Here is a 21,606-nt window from a genome sequence, read left to right as displayed (position 1 = left end):
TAGAAGTTTCGTGATTACGAGATCATTCTCCCACAATATTTTCTAATGTCATTTGTACTAAATCATTCACTTGTACTCACTAAAGGAGAGCTTGAACCTATGTACTTGTGTAAACCCTTCACAATTAATGAGAACTTTTCTATTCCGTGGACGTAGCCAATCTGGGTGAACCACGTACATCTTGTGTTTGCTTTCCTATCTCTATCCATTTATATACTTATCCACACTAATGACCGGAGCAATCTAGCGAAGATCACAAAAAGCGACCGTTTTCGCTACCTAGGATCTATCTTGCAAGAGAACGGAGAATTAGATGGAGATCTCAACCATAGAATACGAGCTGGATGGATGAAGTGTAAGAATGCATCCGGCGTGTTGTGTGACCGTCGTAGGCCACTGAAGCTCAAGGGAAAATTTTATAGGACGGCAATAAGGCCAGCGATGTTGTATGGCACAGAATGTTGGGCGGTGAAGCATCAACACGTACACAAAATGGGTGTAGCGGAGATGAGGATGCTTCGTGGGATGTGTGGGCACACGAGAAAGGATAAGATTGGGAATGAGGATATCCGAGGTAAAGTAGGAGTAGCCGAAATTGTAGGAAAGATGAGAGAAAATCGGCTCCGGTGATTTGGACATGTGCAAAGAAGGCCGAATGACGCTCCGGTTCGAAGATGTGACTACGGGACAGAGGTTCAGGGCCGAAGGGGTAGAGAAAGACCTAGGAAATCTTTGGAAGAGACTCTAAGAAAAGACTTAGAGTACTTGGATCTAACGGAGGATATGACACAAAACCGAGCGCAATGGCGTTCTAGGATTCATATAGCCGACCCCACTTAGTGGGAAAAGGCTTTGTTGTTGTTGTTGTTGTTGTAACTTCGTAGGGCTAGTTAGAATAAGATAGGGCAAGCCAATTGATGAATAACGTTAGGCCTCTAACTATGTAGATTAGGGGACAACCTGTGAACCAAAATTCTGGTTGCTGCTCTTCTTAGAGGGGGTAAAATAATTGGTGTGGGAGGGAAATGATGACTATCCAATCTTTTTCGTGGTATGTAAAACTAGTTTTTTCATCAATTTTTTCTTTAATTCTTCAACAATCCTTGCCAAAATCAAACGTAGCTGTTTTCCTTTCTCTCCATGAAACCCTTTGTATCCTGCAACAACTAGACCCTCCCTCCGGATGATGGTTTATCAGTTTCCTTTGTTTAAAGTGATTTCAGAAAATTTAGAAAGTTAATTGATGAAAATGCCCCCACAAGTGATATGTTTTAACAGCAAAACGATAAGTGGTAGGTTTCAACAATTGATAAAGTTCAGGTGGTAAAAATACAAAATTGAAAGTTTAGGTAGTATTTGCGCACATGCTTTCAAGTTCAGGTGATAGTTGTGCAAAATTCCCTTTAATTTTCAAACATAGGTCAATATTTTATTTTCCGTTCGATTAATATCAAAATAACATGCCAAAATCTACTCTTCATTTCTCTCTTCCTAAAGTGAAAAATGATGATTGACTTAATCCGAAAATCGGAAACATAGATTGACTTCAAGTGAAATATTTCCTTAAAAATAAAGACTTAAATATTATTTGGGCAATCACCCTCCAAACGTAATAAACAGTTGGTTTAACTTCTAATTGGTTTTTGGATTGTTTTTCGCACTCTCTTTTGTTTGTCGGTGAACTTCTTACTATTTTTTAGATTTTGAATTGAATGAACCAGATCAAGGGACAGAGAAAATAAAGAAGCAAAGACTGCAAAATCAGAAAACGATTGTGTTTCCTTTTATCGCCCTGCTGGAAATATCAGATAAATTAAAAGACCCCTTAATAATTAAGTTAACAGAGAACCAAGCAGATTGCAAGGACCAGATAACACAATTTACAGCAGAGGCATAACTAATGCTATTAAGGACCAGATAACACATGTTTACAGGTTCATGAAAATGCCACGACTCACAGCATGATCAGTGGCAAATAGCATTCTGCAATATTCATATTAATCGTTATGAAAGCATTCTTTAAACTCTGCAGAATTCATCTTGGTCCCATGGCCCTTGTGCTACAGTCATCTCTAGCTTTCACCTGTGATATTAATTTCAAGGTTCAGAACATGAGTAGTTAATTAGTAATTAGTATTCATGTATTAATTTTGCAAAGCAGTTATTGACACTTCAAAAAGATCATTCAAACGGACCAGAAAGTGAGGCGGGTGCAGGTTGATCGGCTAGATGGGAGTTGTTTATGATCTCCTCGAGTTGCAGCTGCATGTTACTTATGAAAGCCATGGACTTCTGCTGAGGTTCCTCCATTGCTGCTTTCAGCTTCCCAAGTGCCAAGCAATACGCTTCCTGGCATCGACCACCACCAGGTGTCAATCCCACAGACGTAATCAAAATAGAAAGAAATATGCTAACACACACACACACACATAAACACGCATAGATAGATATATGCTTCGTCCACATATTGATTGGTCTTTCTTCCGTATATATATTCTTCAGAAGGAAAAGCCTTCATCTGCGGCCTACCATGATTCATGAATAAAAGCAAACCAGGAAACTGTGACATGCATGAGTATTAGCTAATTTGACTGGAACCCCTAACAACGGGAACGGGGATTTGAATTTATGACCAGTTCCAGTATTTATTGGAAAAGAGACGTATTTCTAATAGCTAGCTAGAGTTGGTGAATATCAACAAGTAGTACTCTTAGGTCTCGTTTGGTCTCTAAGATTGGAATAGATAGCTCTCAAATTTCAAAGTATGTTGAAGGAGAAGTATGATGTTCCATTTGGAGAGGGTTAGACATGAAGAAAACTCAACCTTCTAGTCCTATACCATTTTAGGGGGGCACTGGAATAGATGAGTTTCTTTCATGAGTAATACATCTTTCACCTTCTAGTTCTACATAACATTTCATTTCTCTCTTTAACATACCGTCAATTTAGTAGTTTATATATCCATGCCAATCCAATCTGAGATACCAATAGCGAGGCCTTGGTGTGCATGCACTAGTTAATTAATTGATTAGTTTTTAAACATGATGCAGAAAAGGAACAAAGGTTATTAGTAATGAATGTGAATAAAATAGCCTTCAGGGATCGATCTTAATTACGCACCATGAAGTGATCGAGGTCAGATTGTCCATACACGCTTAAATTGGCATTGCAGTTGTAGTCAAGCTGCTTCATATCTCTGCAGCCATCGTTTTCCTCTAGTTCACTGATTATTCCACTTACCTGAAAATTTGAAATGAGTAAAGAAGAAGAAGAAGAAGAGTAAAGAAAAAGAAGAAGAAAAAGAAGAACCTTCAAGCAGTCCAAATGATTTTCAACCAACAAACCATATAAAGGATGAGTAGAGATTTTCTTTTTGAGGATCTCATTATCTTCAATATTTGCTTCTTTTCCCTTCTCTTTGTGTCTAGTACTACTCAAATCTTCTTCCATATTATAATCTTCCAAAAGTTCCAACCTGCAAATGCAAAGACTAGCTAACTATATAGCTATTAGAGTAAGACAACTTCTCTGCCCTAACCCTAATATTTAAGCACCATCGATCACATCATTTTCTTACTATTTTTGCTCACGTATAAAGAGTTGTACAGAGTACAGTGACGCTCTCATTTTTGGAATTCACCAAATGGAATGACTCATGCATGCATATAAAATTATATAACTTGATGATTCAAATGCATGAAAGGTATCAATCTCTGGTTGTTTTTTGGCCTTTTCGCTTCTTTCTCCTCTCTCTTTTTCTGTCTTTATACACGGAGGAAAGTAACACATCAAGGAGTTTCTCGAGCAATGGGGACCTTGGTTGTGCATTTTCTTCCTATTCATGCACAGTGCTATTCTCTGTCTTTAGATGACTTTCCTTTTTTACTAGTCAATCTATATTACTTTTTCCAAGCAATACATCCAAAATCCTACTGTTCATAAACAATGGGTGCTTCCTTTTATCGATGCTCGGTCAAGTTTATTTGAGGAAGAGAATATTTCAACTACTGTTTATCCCTCATACGAAAACGACTCTTCTGCTATATTTGGTATCGTAGATTATTTGATTATGTATGTACGGACCCAGACAAATCATCCATCAAAACTTTATACATATTTCTCAACAACTGATACCTACATATAACAAAGAAAATTATTGTACAGTTATAAAATGGAAAAATTAGTATCCGGTCCCTAGTTCTTACTGTCTATTAACTAAGACCTTATTAGTTATCAAATTTTGATTCAAGTCCCTAATATTAATGTGATAATGAATTTACATGTTTATTATATAATTTTTTAATATAAAAATTAGTAATTAATTTAGGGTTTAATACTCACACCTCTATTAAACTTCTAATTAATTTTCAATTCAAACATTTCCAAAATAATAAAAAATTAAATTAAATTAAGTTTGTACCTATTAGTTTTTTTTTATATATATAAAGATTCTTAATTTTTAATCTTAAATGTACCCATTCATATAATTTTTCAATTTTTTTAATCTTAAATGTACCCATTCTCAAATATATCAATTTGTTATATGTAAAATGTACCCTTTTTTAATATAAAATTCATTCAAATTTTTTAATCCATGTTTAAACTTATATGGGTACATTCTTTTTCGTTGATTTGAGAATGTATCCATGTTTTGGTACAATAACTTTTTTTGTTAATTTTGGTTAATGTACCCATACATATATGCACACACACACAAAATATAATAGAGAGTATAGTTTATATTTTATTATTTTTAATCCCATAAATTATGGGTTTTATTTAAAATCTCATTAATATAAACAATTACAAATTTCAATTTTAATTTTTAATTTAAAAAACATAGTAACTTACATTATTACATTAATGTTAGGGACCTCAATCAAAAACAAAAAACTAACAAGGTTTCAATCAAAGAATATTGATAGCTAGGGACCGCATCCAAAGTGTCCCGTTATAAAATACTACATTTTGTGACTTATGTCTAACTAAGTAACAAAACATCTTATAAAAAATCATAATACTCAAAATACCAAATTATCCATAAATCAAAATAAATCAAAAAGCCAACTTATTAACTTTTCCAACATATATAATTTTCACACTCTACATTTTTCTATAAAGTTGCAGTACTCCTTCCTATTTTTTTGTCCTTTGGCAATGAGTAAAGAAAAATGGAGAATCAAGGCGTGAAAACGAGAAGAGAAGTGTAAGCGAACAGAATGAGTGTGAAAATCACAAACCCTAAATCAAACGTTGCTCCGCATTAACTGACAAAATGGGGAGCGAGACGCTACCACTGCTACTGGTGTATCCTCCTGTGAAAGAAGCTTAAGAAGCCCAACGTCGCTCAAACCAAGCCAATATATTTGTTGAAGATATTAATCCAGGTCGATCTCTGTTAATCAGATGTAAATTAATATATTCCGGAGGGTTAATTACCAATAAAAATAGAGTAATGTTATTCATATCATGCTTTTGTACCACATTTTCATACCATCTCAGTTAACATTTGATGTGAACAGCGATATTATTTGAATTAATCAGATTTTTAAATTTAGTTCATTATTTAATAAACTAATAATTAATAAAAACTAGTTAATTAAATGATGATTGTGTATACGAGGAGTCTTTCTCCTTCCTTTTCTTTGGGTTTTGCAAATTTTTTAAATGATATGGATGTCCACATCAGATATCACCAAAAATGGTATAGAAATATGATATAAAAATATAATAAGAATATCATTACTCATAATAATATTTAATAATCTGATAATGTATGTGTCGACGTCGCTGCATGGCGGGCCATATATGTACGATCCAAATCGCCTACAAACACAACAGAAAGTGCCAATAACCAACATAGGAAAACTAAATGGATATGATTATGACTAAATGATTAGACATAAGACAGGAGATGGTCATGAGGAGGCTAAGGCTATAGCCTATCGAGCTAGTAGTTTAGTCGGTGGCTTTAAGTGTCAACTAGGTCGACAAATTTATATTCGAAAAATTATTCAAAGTCCACACTCTAATAATCAATAAAAATAGACGTTATATTTTAGTTTTAGACGCACAAACAGTGTAAGGGAGAAGCCACCCTTGAGATAGAATGGGCTCCAATCTCGTGCAATATTCTGCTAAAAAATTGGGTGTTGTATTCCTGTGAAATTCATCCCGTCAGCAAAAATTAATTAGCTCACGCTAATTGAAAATTAGTCTACTTCACATTAACAATTCTTAGACGAAATAAGTCACTCTAGATAAACAAAAGAATGTTAGCTTACATTTGTGAAAATTTCAGGTTTCGCACTTGAAACATAGCCTCATGTGATTGCCGCATGCGACCCTTCATTAGGTTAACTATTATAGGAGCGACCTTTCATTATATAGATTAATTATTAGGACCTATTAAGAAACCAAGATGATATTATGTGCTAAGGAAATACATAAATACTTCACGTGATGATCTTGATGGAATTTTTTATTGTGACCGGAACACGAATTATACACCACGTGTTTTTATATAAATGGAAATAAATTTTATTTTTTAAGTTATTAACTTTTTAACACACATATCCCCAATTTGTATAGTAACATATGATATATTAGCCCGTGTACTGATCACACTAAAAAATCTCTCGTTCATAAATGCAAACTTATCAGAAACTTATGATTAATTTTCCTCAAATAATTTCTAAATTTTCATGTTATCAATCTGATAAATATTCGGAAGTCAATCAACTTATACCAACTAGCGTTTAGTTTAATAGTAAACCGTATGATTACAGTTCTTGTTTGCATATGTTTTGTTCGCAACTGCAACCGCCTGCAACTATATGTGCATGCTGGCTTATCGCCCTCCTCTAGTATTTACTTGCACTATCTCGAATTAATCCTGGCTTAATGCATGGAAGAAAATATTTGTGAAGCACGTTAAGTACAGGCACGTAACTAAGGCCTCAAAGTTTTGGTTATACTGCACATATCTCTTATCTTTTTCTTTTAGCCAGTGGCCAGTAGCCACTTAAAAAACAAAAACATAAGGGAGCAACAGGATTTTGCTATATATACATATATAGGGAAAACATATATCCTCGATATTCTAATTCAAGAAAACTAGCTATATATGTACGAGAAAGAAATTAACATTAGTACTACTGTTGGGACTATTGTGTCCGTACGAAGATGCGATTGAAATTGATATAATAATTTGACACCATATGCTCAAAAACCTCTGGCTTTGCTTATGCCTACGTTAACTTACACTTCAACATTCAGTTGCCCCCACATCCACATATATGTCCAATTAGAATCACGAACTTCACACACATACACTCTATGTAAGAGGAAGCAAATTCTTTAAGCCAGCGGAAGAGGAAGCTGCAGTGCAGAAACATCTCTTAATATTGCCAAGAACTTATAAACAAATTCTCATTTCAAATAATTTCCTCGATTTTCGTACAGTAGCACTGGTGGCGTTAGGGCTAAACAAGCTAGTTTTTGCATTTGTGGTGCTGCTGATCTTCATTGCCTCAGTCGTTTTTGTTGATGGTAGACGTACGTTCATTTATTCTCATCAAATTCTAGTTTTACTTTCCTGATGGTGTATTCAATTGAGATTTTGAGGGATTTTAATTCTTTTAATAAATTTAGAAGTATTCAATCAGGATTTTAAGTGATTCTTTGAAATTTAAGTTGTATTCAATTAGAATTTTAAGATAATTTATTAAAATCCTTAGAAATCCAGGTGTATTCAATTAGGATTTTAAAGAAGTTTATAACATTTCAGGTGTATTCAATTATAAATTAATTTTAAAGAATTTGAGAAAGTTGAGGAATTAGGGGGAATTTGAGAGATTTTGTAGTGTATTTTAAGCATTCACAAATCTCACATCTTCCTATGAGATTTCGAGAGAATTGAATCAAAATTTTATATGGAATCTCTACAAATCAATTAAACTCCATAAAAATCCATAAATTTATAAATTCATTAAAGTCTCTCAAATTCTTAATTGAATACACCCCCTTAATTAATCAAATTATGGTAATTCTCTTTAAATTTCTTTAATTAATGTGTAGTAATATACACTATGATATGCTTTTTTCTTGCTGTCAACTGTCATGCATCATCAGGATATATGGGGGTCCACGAAAAAGGTGCAGGTCTTGTTCAAGATGAAGCTGCCAAGACCATTCAAACAAATTCATTCAAAACAAAACGAGAGAAAAATCTCGCAACTGGACAAGATTTGGTGTTGCTGGTCATGGATTACACCCCGGCCAGAAGGAAGACCCCCATTCATAACTAGTAGTCGCTATCATTTGTATTACACTAGTAATATGTATTAATTAATCATCCATCATATAGTTCACCTGGATGCTATCTAGCCAGAATAACAACAGAAATGCATGCAATTATAGCGAGGATTAAAATACTTCAAATTTTGAATTCCTGCATATCTTTCTGTATTGTCACCCATATTCATTTGGGACGGCTATATCTCACCCTGCATGGATACCTATTTGAATTTCTCTAATGGAAATTTAAACCCTTAAAAGTTATATCTCTTATTATTTTTTAGGATTCTCCATGTTGAGAGTGTTAATTTTACATAGATAATTAAAAGACTTTGCATGTACTTATAAAAATTATATTGCTCTCCATATTACTAATTGGTATATATTCTGGTGGACATTCAACTTATTTTGTTAATAAAATAATAAAAAGTTATGAAATCAAATTTGTGGATCGTTCAATGACTTCACAGTTTTGTTTAGAACTAATTCATCAAGGTCAAATTTTCATTACCAAAGATGTTTGGCTGTAAATTTGAATCAATTTAATTATTTAGAGAGAATTAATCAGTTCTTACTTTTTTTTTAATCTTGTGCTGTTTCCAAGCAATGCACGAAGCATTACTCCTGGACTAATATACGCAGTACAGATTTTACTCCTCATATCTTGTAGTACATGTAAAAACTTAAACTAGCTGGCAATATACTGGTTTCTTATATCTCCGATCTCGGATCCTGTCCTCCTCCTTTCTCCTCTCGCTCGCTGTATAACTCCCGTGCTGCGTTGGCAATACAGTTCATATGCAACAGACCATGCCAACCTCAACAAGAGCAGCATGAGGAATGCTGAGTGCAACTGGAGGCTCTCTGCAATTTTTATCCAGAAACACATAAGTCATGATCAGCAATCGCTTTAGAATGTTCAATCCGTTGCGCACTGCTAAATGCACCTGCCCTAAGAAGTACGCAGTCCCACTCTCCCTTGCATCAATCAGTTCTTGCAGGTCCTCCCTCACAGATATGCGCATTTTCGGACTATTTGGAGGCAACATGAACCGGACTTTCCTTCTCGTCGCCGGCGTAAAACCACTCTCAATTGCATCACCTAATGGAGACCCAGCTTCGTTGCTCGCATTACTCACACTCCATCTCATATGAATTTGTATCATTCAAAGGAATCAAAACACTTCCGGTTCCATCAGCTGGTGGCTTTCCAACAACAACCATTCTTCCTTCGGATGAATTTTGGGAATCTAAATCACTTTCTTCCATGCAAATTGACACGCCCCGATCCCGATATTCCTCGAATACCAGGATAGGCATGTGCTGGCCCCCGAGGGTGACAAAAGCCATTAATTGATACAAAAGCTAAGAATAAGAAGTAAATAAGGGTTATGAAATCTAATACAATGAGTTAATAATTTAGGAACGTGTTCAGAGCATACAACTAAACCTAATCACTAAAAAGAATTAAGATAAAATTGAATAAATAAAGAAGTGGATCCTACATCGAGAGGATTCAAAGATGCTGCTGCGGAAGTGTCTTGACGCCGGGATTCGGTGCATTGATCCTAAGTCCTGAATCGGGGCGCAAAACAAAGGTGAGTGGATCAAGTTCATATATATATAATAATAATAAAACAGTTATCAATGTACTAACCCCCACAGTTTATATATAATGAAAACTACTAGTATAATAAATGATAGGTTTTTCTAAAATTCTAGCATGCCATAAAACATCTCAACAGGTATAACGCGGAAAAACATCATATAAATCATCGCGTGTATCATCTCGTAGATCGTCTCGTAAGCACGGTGTGCTGCTAGAAATATCACTAAATAAATATAACTCCCGGCCCAATGCCTGCTCCGTGGTTTCTGCGCCCGTAGCCAGAGATTACCAACTCCCGGCCCAATGCCTGCTTCGTGTCCCTCAGCCCGTAGCTAGGGATTATTTCTCCCGGCCTATCTGTCAACACCAGATCCTCGCCCCAGGCGGCATAGTGTCCACTAGGTACCCACAAATAGTTATGCCTCTCATAAATAACCACTTCATAGTATAAAGTCATCAATCGTCTATACTATAAAGAGGGGTTTCTAAAACATGTTCTAGCATCCTATCGTCATCCATCAGATAGTCTACCAGTTCATGGTTTTTATAGAAAATACGATATTCCAAAATATAGCTCAATATAGGCCAACAATAATTCCTCACCAAAAATACGAGACGAAAATCAATATATTTAATAAACAGACTTAACATAAATCAAATCATAAACTCGTAAGGCATGCTATTCATTTATGCAATTGAACTATAAAATCATGCAATTTTAGAAGGGGTCCACTCACAGTACTTCACCATCAAAAAGCCGTGCAGCTAGCGAATATGCAAAAGCCACAATAATTGGCCCTAAGTATAAAAATGTAATAAATAAATAAAAAGATTTTCTAAAGGATTTGGGTTGAATAGGTTAGTGTCTAATGGGTTTAGGTAAAAGGTTTTGATTTTGGTTAGAAATAAATAGGTGGTTTGGACTTAAACCCAAACCCACACTCACACTTACACACCTACACACACACAGCCCACAGCCCACAGCCCACAGCCAAAAGAATATTAGACAGCAGACGGACTCAAACAAACTCTTCTCCCAGTATAGCGCAATTACAAGTGACATGAGACAAGTCGTTACAAGCATTCCAGAACTTATAGCCAAACCTATGGAAGATTTAACTTAACATCGATTAGATAACCAATTGTTGTTACAAGCATTTCTGGTGAGGAGTGCAGAGAATAAAACTTGTCAGGAGTTTTTGTACTAATTCACTACAGTACTAAAGAAGACGGATCGTTGGGAAATGAATACCTGTCGCGCTACCAATTTTGATAATATCATGGAAACCAATCGTAACAACGAGGCTTAGAACCATCAATAGCCAGTTGATATCAGGAATGTAAACCTGCCCGTGTATCTCATCTGATGTATGAATAACTTTTACTCTCGGAAAACAACCTAGTGCCAGGCACTGATTTATGATGGAGAAGCATGCTGTTATAGTTGCCTGGCTTCCCACAACTGAAGCAAGAAGTGAAAATACTACAAACCCGTGGCGAATTTGTCCTGGAATTTTCATTCACAATCCATTCCATATGTTAGATATCTCAAAAATGCAAACAAAACAAGCATTGAGGAAAAATACAACTTACTAGGCATGGATTCACTGAGATGATTGAAATCTTTAGCATCCAAGTTTTTGGAGACATATGCAGCCTGACCGCCGTAGCTTAAAACAAGGACTGGATATATGAAGCATACAAATGTCATCTACAGCAACACACCGTCCGTAAGTTAATTTCAAATTCGAACTACACTTTGATATGATTGAAAGAATATGAGATGTATCAAAAACCTTGATTGATTTCTTTCTGAAATGACCTAGAGATGTAAACATTGCTTCCGATCCTGCAGAAGTCAGTGTTTCTGAATGAAAAGTAGGATCAAGCCAAAACATCTGGTTCCGAAATAAAATTAATTAATGTAAATCTTGTGGATAATAAAATGAAGCTCATGAGATCACGGCTGAAGGAAGGAGATAAAACCTGCTACACATAAAGCGATGCTGCCTAATGACCTCCAAGTTTTGCTGTGAATCTTCCTAAAGAACCTGTAAATGTATATAGGGGAGGTAGCACGGATAATTTCTCTGTTCCAGTGGAAAATGTTATATGCACCCCCTCCACCGATAAATAACAGCCAAACAACGATGACAGGAGCAAACATAAACCCAATTTTACGAGTCCCATAGTGCTGTAGTGTGAAGAGGCACACCAATATAGCAGATGCAGTGGGAACCGAGACGTCTGAAACAAATAAGATTCCAAGGGTCTAAAACAGATACGTAACTCAGATATCTAAATCGTGACCAATATAGCAGATTCAGTGGGAACTGGATAAACTTAGCTATCACGATTGACAGGCTCAGAAATTTGTTATTTACTGTCTGTATGTTAACTTTCCAGTTGTGATGGGGAAAAGTGTTCAACCTTCTCAAGGTCACTGACTACGTAACAACACGAGCAAGAAAGTGGAACAAATTCAATGGATATTGTAACTACTTGATGACAGAATACTCACATTTCTGTAAAGCTTTTGATATGGCCTCGCTTTTTTTTCCGACTTTGAAACTGGTTAGAGATTAAGAACCACAAGATACATTTGTGTCAGTGTAGTGAGTGATTGACTATGGTGATTAAAGGATGGTTGAAAGAAATAAATATTTCTGTAACTGAATTTACATATAGCTCTTACATCTGGATTCAATATCCAACAATGATCTTTGAATACTGGATGAAACAGCATAGACTGGTTAAGAAAAAGAACAGAAAACAAATCACCAATCTACAAAATGATACTAATGCTACATATGATCAAATTCGGCATAAATTCGATGCAGAAAGTAAACTTTCTTATAAATTTCCAGTAATATTTAGAAAAGGTAATGAGGAATGCCAAACCAGAAAGAGCTGGGGTAAACACCCCAACGCCGATTGTCATGCAGGAACCAAAAAGAGCTAGGAACAACATCAAATAGTGGCTATTTCTATGTTTTTCTATGGCTCTTCTAGCCCTTGATTCCGTCTTTGTCTTGTACGGGCTTCCCGCCTCATAGCGCATAACGTCATTAGCACTACTGTCGCTTGGAAGCAGACCAACTTTAGCATGCCTACACAGGAGTGAATACAAAGCAAAAGTACCACCTACAACAAGGTTAAAGTAAAAGTTAATCCAATGCAGAATCCTCGAAAATTAATTCTTGCTGTTGCGATGAAACTAGAACATTACCTTCTCCATTGTCATCAGCTGCTAATACTATAAATGCATACTTGAGTAAAGAAATGATGTTAATAGTCCGGAAAATGAAGGAGAATAGCTCATAAACGGTCTCGTCTGATTTGAAATCGTCTGCGTTCAATGTCCCGAACACGTATAAGGGAGCTGTACTCAGTTGAACCATATATTACTCCAAGGCTCTGAAATGACAAACGAATTGTGTGCTTCCATGTCTCCTGCATATTAACAACTCAAAAACTAATTAGGTGAAGGATGTATACTGATCCCTAAATCGAAAACGGAACTGTAGTTAGATCCAATTGGTCAAATTTAACAAGATTTTATTTACAACACCAGCCTAGGTGAAAGGCCGGATAATAAGGCCATGTCCAATGGGGAGGGCTAAAAGTCTAAAAGCTAAAAGATAATTTGGTTTGCTTAAAAAATTCATCTTCAATCGATGGTTGTGCTATAATTCTCTAGAGTCCACCAGACCATTATTTGGCCAAAGGGACATCAGGCTAGCCAAATGTAGGCCCCTCTTAGCCATTTTTTGAACTCAGCTCCTTAGTTGCAATAATTAATTTCAATTCAATGACTAGATGTGAAAACATACAATGGTAATTCAATTAAATTAACCAATAAATTTAAAGTATAAACTTGAAACTAATAAATTATTGAGGAGACTATGTACCTTTAGTTGGAGATGGTATATGAGGATGGTCTGACACTGTTCATTCAAAAATAATTTTTGCAAGGCCATAATTCTGAACAGGGCTATGTTTAGCCTTTTCGGTTGGAGATGGTCTAACCCCAATTTGAAAAAGTCAACTAGTTGTTAGTCTAGCGATATTTCTCTTTTCTTCTCAACGTTGGAAATTGCCCCAAGTTTGAAACCTTGAATCCCCATCCCCGTTGATTAAAAAAAAGACTCCGATTCGGAAAGTAAATGCAAGAGAAAACATACTAAAGCAGTAGTCTGTAGATACCATTAAAGGTTTGGATCTTAGCTATTGTTTGTGTTTTTTTTTCATTTTTCATGGTAAGGGATAAAAAAAACATTCTAGCTACAGAAATATTAGAGCAATGCAAATCAAGTGACTAAAACAACCCGAAACGGAGATGTTAGAGTGAGATCATGGATCAATTCTTCAGCTACTTCATAATTCCATTTAGTTCAAACCAGATAACTTTTTCCACTAAAATTACGTACGAGTTTTGTAGTTAAACAGAAGGAAGAAAGTTACCTTTAACTGGTTAGGTGGCGTGAGCTGAGGTTCCATGGATGTCTGAGATCACTAGCCGGATTGAAAACAAAAGGTTAAACAAATGAATACTAAATAGATATTACTGTGCAGATTTTATATATAAGAAACGACTGAGAGATATGGGAATGCCAACTGCCAAGCGACTTACACAATGCTTAATACAGGGAGTTCACAAGACAGAATGTAAACTTCCAATTTACAGACAGACGGTGAGAGAGATGTTACACAGTTTTTAGGGGATGATGATATTCCATATTTGTATATATCGGTAGTAGATAGGGAATGCCGGGTTGAGAGTGAGAAGGAAGTTAAGGTTCTACTATAAAATTTAGGGGTGTGCTATCCATACACTTCATTTTACTTCTCACACACCCCTTGATAATTTATGTCCGTTGATCTTCTTCAATTCATCTGATCCGACAGCTGAAAATAAAAAAGAAGTGTGAGAAGTAAAATGAGATGTGTGGATATCACACCCCTAAAATTTATTAGCAATATGGAGAGTAGTTCAATTATTTATAAGCACATATATGGTCCTTATTTTTCCGATGCGGAATATATAATCTCAACACGCCCCTTCATGTGTGATGAGTTTTCAAGTCTAATATGTTAACAATTTTAACGTGTGGATTGTCTAATTAATATTAGGGAAAATCACATCCACATCAACATCTCGCGTACCTTTCCGTTTGGGAGTTAGGGTTTGGGTAGGAGGGAGGAACCTCCCACGTGACATGTTCATGTTGTGTGATTGATTTTGCAACTTCTGTTCGTTATGGGGCGGACTTTGTCCAAATTTGGTTGTTCATCTGCTTCTTCGCTCTATAAACTCCTCGAGATCACAACCAATCAAACGGTCAACATAAGTGATGAAAGTGTGCCTATAAGAAGAGTATGGAAATGTACTTGGAGTAATGGAATCACGTGAAATGAGAGATAGAGAGCGTATATATAGATATATCTAAGTTGTATGCTACAACCTCTTTATCAAGAAAGAGATTTCAATAAATCAGTTTTCACACTAGATAGGACCAGCATAAAGTTTTAGAGATTATTTATTAAAATTTTATCAATCATCCTTCGTTTTGAAAACCAAAGCTAGAAGGATTATATGAATTATGTCACATGATGAAAGAGATAACGAGAGAAGTTATGTATCAGATGTATGTCATCCACTTCCACAACTATGTCCAAAACCAAAACGTAACACCAAGTCTAACTGGATTCTCCTGGCATTGATATCCATGGAAGCAATAATTAATACAAACCATATCTCAGAAGACAAGTATAAAATGAAAAAGATGATAAAATTGTGGAGCTAACTAAACATTTCTTTGGGCCAAAAATAGAAATACCCAAATGCAGCAAAACAAAAAGAAAACAAAGGCAGGGCATCCTACTCGTACTACAAATCCCGCACCCCCAGAGGCCCTTAACTTTTCTTTTTCAATATGTTTCTCGATTCTATCTTCATTCATAAGCCTTCTCCCAGTCATCAACTTCAGGTGTATCTGCAATAACTCCAACTGGCTGCCCAGCCAAAGTGGAACTCGAACTCGAACCGCTTGCTTTCGACTCCAAACCCGAATTTGATGGACCCAAAGGCTGTTTTCTAGAGTCCTCAACCCTGGGAGATGAAGCGGATGAGCCCAATGCCGTGTCACTGTCTAGTACACTCCATCGATTTACTGAGGCAGCAATTGGTACTTCTTTATTCCACACGTTTGCCTGCGCATCTGTAGAACTGCCTGACCACTCTTCCTCACCCCATGAGTCTTCCCTCCAACCAGACTCTCGCGTAACAGCCTTCTTCCACGGATTACCCCTCAGCACTGCAGACGCTCCACCTTCCTTAGCTGTCCCCAGTCCACCCCAAGCGTTAGAACCCGATGCCGCCATAGATGCACTCCCATTTGAGTGGACAACTACAGCGCCATGATATAGTGCGCCATTATCCAACCTCCTCATTGCAGTTGCTGCTCGAGCAGGATCGTTGAATACAGCTAATGCATTCTTATCGTTCAACCATACTAACTCACACTCCCCACCAAACCTTAATACAAGTGCACTTATATCTGCATCTCTAGGAAGATCTGGGAATGAAACTACAAGCCTGGGATCCATGTCTACTAAATAATCATAAGCTGGAGGCTGGGGTGCACCAACTGTTGTTGTACCCTTAACCCCAAGTATCCGAGCGGGGGCTTTTGATTTTGGTGTAACATGAACCACAATAAATCGCTTGGGCTCCCAACCAGCGGCTTGAACTGCAAGCTTCCATCTTTCAGCGATCATCCGAACTACATCCCTCTTCTCCTTTAGCATTGGACAGAAAACATGAACCTTGAGACCACTTGTAGCACCTCTGCTCTTGCCGAGCACTAAGTACTTGCATCTCTCCTCCACTGATAATACCCACTTGGGATCACGTCTAAGAAGGTCCGAAAGCAACTCAGAAACAGCAGAACTCTCACCAAAATGGAGTGCATCCAAGTTTGGAGGAGCTATATCAAAAGCATCTGCAAGAACCCGTTTCCGCTCCATCTTAGCACATTCATCATCACACATAAGCTTCCTCTGTCCAAGCGGGATCTTCTTGCCGGTTGATTCAATTGGTTGAAGTGGTGCTGGCAACCTTTGAATAACAGAAGCTTCGTACACAGTATCAGCCTTGAAACTAGCATTGTTGCCACCAGAATCACAAGGAACAGTTGCTGTCATCCGGCCACAAGAACAAGTGATTGTGACAGGATAATCACATCTGCTATCAGGACAAGAAGCATAAGGGTGACAAAGTGAAGTACATGTATGCCTGCAATCTCTCCTAGGAGCACCACATATCTGTCCACAAGAAGTTTTTGAACCTTGTTCTGCCAAACAAGATGTATCACAGGGAGGTGGGTGACAAGTCCTGCCACAAGCATGCATACCACACTGCCTTGTCTTCCCACAGAGTTTGTTACACTTGATGTCCCTCGACCCACAAGGAATGTTCCTGAGGACCACATGCCCACCAATGCACTCCTTTGCCACAGGCACCGAACATGGTGGACAGTCTCCAAAGTGGCAGCTGTGAGAAGATGTATGCCCACAAGGCTGAGGGAGTGAACACGGCAGCTGACATGACGGGGGAGGGGTACCGCATGGTAGTGGAGGAGGGATTGAAGTCCTCCCACAGGCACAGGTCAGGTCCGTGAAGATTGTATCAAGGCAGGGAGGGCAGTGGCCACTGTGACAAAGCGATTCACAAGAATGCTGACCACACCTTAACTTCTTCCCACAGGGCATAGAGCAAAAGTGAGGATCCCAATCCCCTGAGAGAGCATTATTTGAATTAGAAAGGGGACAGCACCTCTCACTGCACCGATGTCTTCCACAATTCTTCTTCTGCCCACAAGGCTTGTCGCAAGTAAATTTCTCATTCTCCATTGTGGTTTTAAAGCATTCCACTGCCCGAGAAGTTGACCCACAACGACATTTTTGGGTCACTTCAACCAAACAAGGTGGGCAATCCCCAGTATGGCACACCTCTTGACACTGGTGCATCCCACAAGGGAGAGACTTGCCACATAATTGTGAACAGGTTGGAATCGGATCCAAACAACTCTGTCGTTCCTCTTGCAAGCTTGTTTTCCCACAGTGGCATGTCTTAATCTTACTTGGCATTAAATTACAATCTCCGCATGGCCCTGGATGGCAAACTTCGCTGCAGGAATGATTACCGCAGCTAAGCATTTTTCCACACGTGGAACTGCATGAAAAAACACCATCTTCTGCCTTCACCTCTCCCTTCACAGTCATGTCTCCACAGAGAACAACCTCCACCTTTTTCCGGCAAAAGCAGGACGCATCAACAAGAACCTGACAAGGATCACAAGGACCCACATGGCAAGTCCGCTCACAGCGGTGACGCCAGCAATCAAGAAGCTTATTACAATGCTGACCACAAGTCAGAACAGATGTCCGGTCGGAACATCTTGTTGTGATCATTTTCTTTCCACATGGGCATAAACGTGGAGGGGCAAATGCTTTACAAGGAGGGCATGGACCTGGGTGGCACTGCAAGACACAAACGTGAGGGCAAAGATCGTCCTTACTCACACCCTTACCCGGTACCTCCCTCTCGAGTTGCTTCCCGCAAGGCTCGCCACATGAATGTGGTGTCAAATACAAATCTGAAGGTGGGTCTGTCCTCTTGCCACAAAAGCAATCATACCGAATCTCCTTTGACGAAGTGAGCTGTACAGATTGACATCCAGGACACCGCCAATTAAACCCCTGATTCTTCCCCGCAGACATGTCAATAGAAGTGGGAGCTCGAGCCCATTTCTTGATGCAAGCCAGATGGAAAATTGAGTAGCAACTTGAGCAGGACCAAACAGGTGCAGACCTCCTCACCATATCATAACAAATCATACACTCGACAGTGCCCTTCGTCAGCTTATCCTGAATTTCTTGCACAAGCTGGGGCAAATTTGAGTCCTTCAATCCCTTCTCCTCTTGATTGTCATTCCTTCCCCTCTCCCTTCTATGGTTCACCGGCCGACCCTGTCCTCTAACGCCATTATTTCCTCCTCTATGCGGCCGAATCTCTGATGGAACAGAGCTATGATTAGGCTGGCTGACATTGCTATTCGGGTTGTCCAGGTTGAATCTTGGAGTAGGCTGGCTGACATTGCCATTCAGGTTGTTTGGATTGAATCTTAGATTAGGCTGGGTGACATTGCCATTCTGGTTGTTTGGATTGAATCTTGGATTAGGCTGGCTGACATTGCCATTCAGGTTGTTTGGATTGACTTGTGGAGGCGGGTTCACGGCAGCAGTGGCAATGGCAGGGTTGGATCCTCTCGGCACCCACTCTCGACGAGCAGGCTGAGTAGGCTGAGCAGGAAACCTGGACCTATCCCTTCGATCATTTCGGACATGAGAACTCATATTCTGCGAAACCACCAAGCTCTCAAACCTCCTATTCTCCGACAGTGTGCCGAAATAGGCGATCGAATCAGAAAGAAAGAACTCCCCAAAGGAATTCACACACTGAAAAACTGCAATCAATCAAAAGGCAATGAATTCAAATTAGAATTAAATTAATTGATCAAAATCCAACAAACTAAGCCCTGAGCATCCACGAGTTCACTATCTAAAATAAATTCACATCTAATTCCAATCAAGCTCAAAACTTTCCAGCTTTTTCTGACCACCCAAACAAGAAAATAAAGAAAATAAATTCATATCTTATTCCAATCAAGCTCAAGACTTTCCAACAATTTCTGAAATCCCCACAAGAAAAACAGAAACCCTAATCGCAGGAACAACTAAAAATCGGATCCAAATCGACAAAACAAGAGAAACAAAAAATAAATTAATCAAGCAATTACCTGATAGGGTAGTCCCAGATGATAAGAAACGGAGAGAAAATTTCCCGCACTTTCAGTGAGAATCTCCCTCTCTCTTGATTAAATTTCTGGGATTTCAAGTGAAAAACCAAAAATAAAAAGTAAAAAATTGGAAAACTTTCCCCTTTGTGTGTGGCTGTGTGGTGGGTCCCTGTTAATCAGCTGGATACTTTACAGATGGGTTTGTCTCGGAGGGACACAAACCGACCCGGAGAAGAAACGGGATGAGAGAGAGGGGGAGGAGAGAGGGTGGTTTATGTATATTTAATATTTATAGTGAGGGTGTGGGTTGGGGGTTAAGGAAAGGGGAAGGCGGTGAGGGGAGTTCGTCACCGAAATCGCAGACTCTGACCGGACCCTTCGTTTACCGCCACTTGTTTAGAGTCCTCTCCAAGTATTTGCGTGCTCACCACGAACCACTCCGGCCGCCAAGCCCACCACCGTCCTCTTTGTGTGCAGGCCACTCCCCGGCCTCCCCCCATTCTATTCATTTGACCCAAACATATATTTATTGGGCTACGTCCAATCTCTTTCCATGACCCAATGGCAACTAGACACAAAATGTAATGAGCCCTTTTAAGAGTTATATGATAGAAAATACTTTTACTCATAAGCGTTTTTTTTTTTGTTTTTTTTTTTTGAAAAAGTTCTTTTGATAAAAGCACATCAAAGCCTTTCATTCTAAAGGCATATTTGGGACTGCTTTCAAATGGTTAAGTCTAACAATTAAAAGCGGCTACTAATTGCATTTGGTAAAAATACATAAAAGTGATTCTGAATTGTAGAAGCGTTGAGTCGCTTCCATTTGACGTGTTTCTAATGTGAGACAATGAAGGACAATGTCCCACATAGGTGATGGATAACATTGCAAAAGCTTATAATGAGTTGAGCTACTTTTTATATTACTAATTGGTTTTGTGGTGGAATCTCAACTTCCTTCATAGTATCAGAGACAGGTTGGCAAGCGTGTGAACCAACGACCACTAGCGGAGCCAAGTACAAGGCTCGCCTAGGCTATTCCATAGGAAGAGCTCTAGTTCTTTAAGCTTAAAATATTAATCTTTTAGTCTATTTTATGATTTTTACTTGTCATATTTGATATGAATTTTTACCACCTGCAAAAGTAGGGATAAAAACACTTAAAAATACAACAAGAGTACAAGGTTGTCGTAGTATAGCAGCTCAAGCAAGGTCATTTTCCACAAGGATTGAATGAATAATTTGTATTTAAACTAATTCTTAATTAACTATTTGAAAACAAAGTTTGGAAAAAGATGATTTTATGACTTAAAATATTAAAAACGAATTTTAAATTAAAACAATTAAATAAATTGACAAAATAAAGAAAACAAAAGAAAATAGTTTTGAAAACCAAATTGTAAAAGCCTAGGGTTCCGCCGTCCCCTTAACAATCCTATGTAGATTTACCAATTATTTATGAATTACCCATGCAACTTTCAAGGTTAGGTTTTCCTAATGCATATTCTACTAGTGATATTCAAGCTAAAAAGTATATCAAACATGCAATCCGTATGTGGTATTCAGATCAAATATAAACATACATGACTCATTACGCTTTGTGAAAACCCTTTGAAAAACTATGCAACCCCTAAGACGTGGTATTCATCATATGTGAAATTACAACTATCAATCACAGGAAGCAAAACTCAATCCCCGGTGGTATTCCAACCGAATTGCATCCGATTACTTATCTAAACATCCTAATGGTAGCTAAGCATTAAGATATAGAGACAGTTTAAAGCACAATGATTAATAATTCAAAGTATGCATGTATAATATCATAAGCAATTAAATAAA

General features: G+C 37.8%; 2 protein-coding genes and 1 pseudogene across 3 annotated transcripts; all 3 read right to left on the bottom strand.

Moving 5' to 3' along the window:
* Positions 1 to 1,761: 1,761 nt before the first annotated feature.
* On the bottom strand, positions 1,762 to 3,636 carry LOC126598742 (homeobox protein knotted-1-like 1). Its single transcript, XM_050265103.1, has 4 exons — positions 3,310 to 3,636; positions 3,121 to 3,240; positions 2,196 to 2,349; positions 1,762 to 2,083 (listed from the first exon to the last, which is right to left on the bottom strand). The coding sequence occupies exons 1-4, from the start codon at positions 3,448 to 3,450 to the stop codon at positions 2,073 to 2,075; spliced, it is 426 nt and encodes a 141-aa protein (XP_050121060.1). The 5' UTR covers positions 3,451 to 3,636; the 3' UTR covers positions 1,762 to 2,072.
* A 5,181-nt stretch (positions 3,637 to 8,817) lies between these two features.
* LOC126599192 (potassium transporter 10-like) lies at positions 8,818 to 13,366 on the bottom strand (annotated as a pseudogene).
* Positions 13,367 to 15,608: 2,242 nt separating this feature from the next.
* Positions 15,609 to 20,175, bottom strand: LOC126599799 (NF-X1-type zinc finger protein NFXL1-like). 2 transcript variants are annotated; one of them, XM_050266247.1, is made up of 3 exons: positions 19,771 to 20,175; positions 19,175 to 19,437; positions 15,609 to 19,126 (listed from the first exon to the last, which is right to left on the bottom strand). In XM_050266247.1, exons 2-3 carry the CDS (start codon positions 19,325 to 19,327, stop codon positions 15,863 to 15,865), a joined length of 3,417 nt encoding a protein of 1,138 aa, XP_050122204.1. In that variant the 5' UTR covers positions 19,328 to 19,437; positions 19,771 to 20,175; the 3' UTR covers positions 15,609 to 15,862. The 2 variants fall into 2 exon arrangements, with proteins under 2 accessions (XP_050122204.1, XP_050122203.1); XM_050266246.1 differs by having other exon boundaries at positions 15,609 to 19,437; positions 19,771 to 20,174.
* Positions 20,176 to 21,606: the final 1,431 nt, after the last annotated feature.

This window comes from Malus sylvestris, chromosome 14 (genome assembly GCF_916048215.2).
Source record: "Malus sylvestris chromosome 14, drMalSylv7.2, whole genome shotgun sequence".
Lineage (NCBI taxonomy): Eukaryota > Viridiplantae > Streptophyta > Magnoliopsida > Rosales > Rosaceae > Malus > Malus sylvestris.
Note: the sequence above shows the minus strand (reverse complement) of the source record. Positions and strands in the feature narration are given on the sequence as shown.

Coding starts and splice junctions, on each gene's coding strand:
- LOC126599799 (XM_050266246.1), bottom strand. CDS start 19,327: ATGAGTTCTCATGTCCGAAATGATCGAAGGGATAGGTCCAGGTTTCCT.
- LOC126598742 (XM_050265103.1), bottom strand. CDS start 3,450: ATGGAAGAAGATTTGAGTAGTACTAGACACAAAGAGAAGGGAAAAGAA. Junction 3,241..3,309: donor ATCATTTGGACTGCTTGAAG/GTTCTTCTTTTT, acceptor TCAAATTTTCAG/GTAAGTGGAATAATCAGTGA. Junction 2,350..3,120: donor CTGACCTCGATCACTTCATG/GTGCGTAATTAA, acceptor GGTCGATGCCAG/GAAGCGTATTGCTTGGCACT.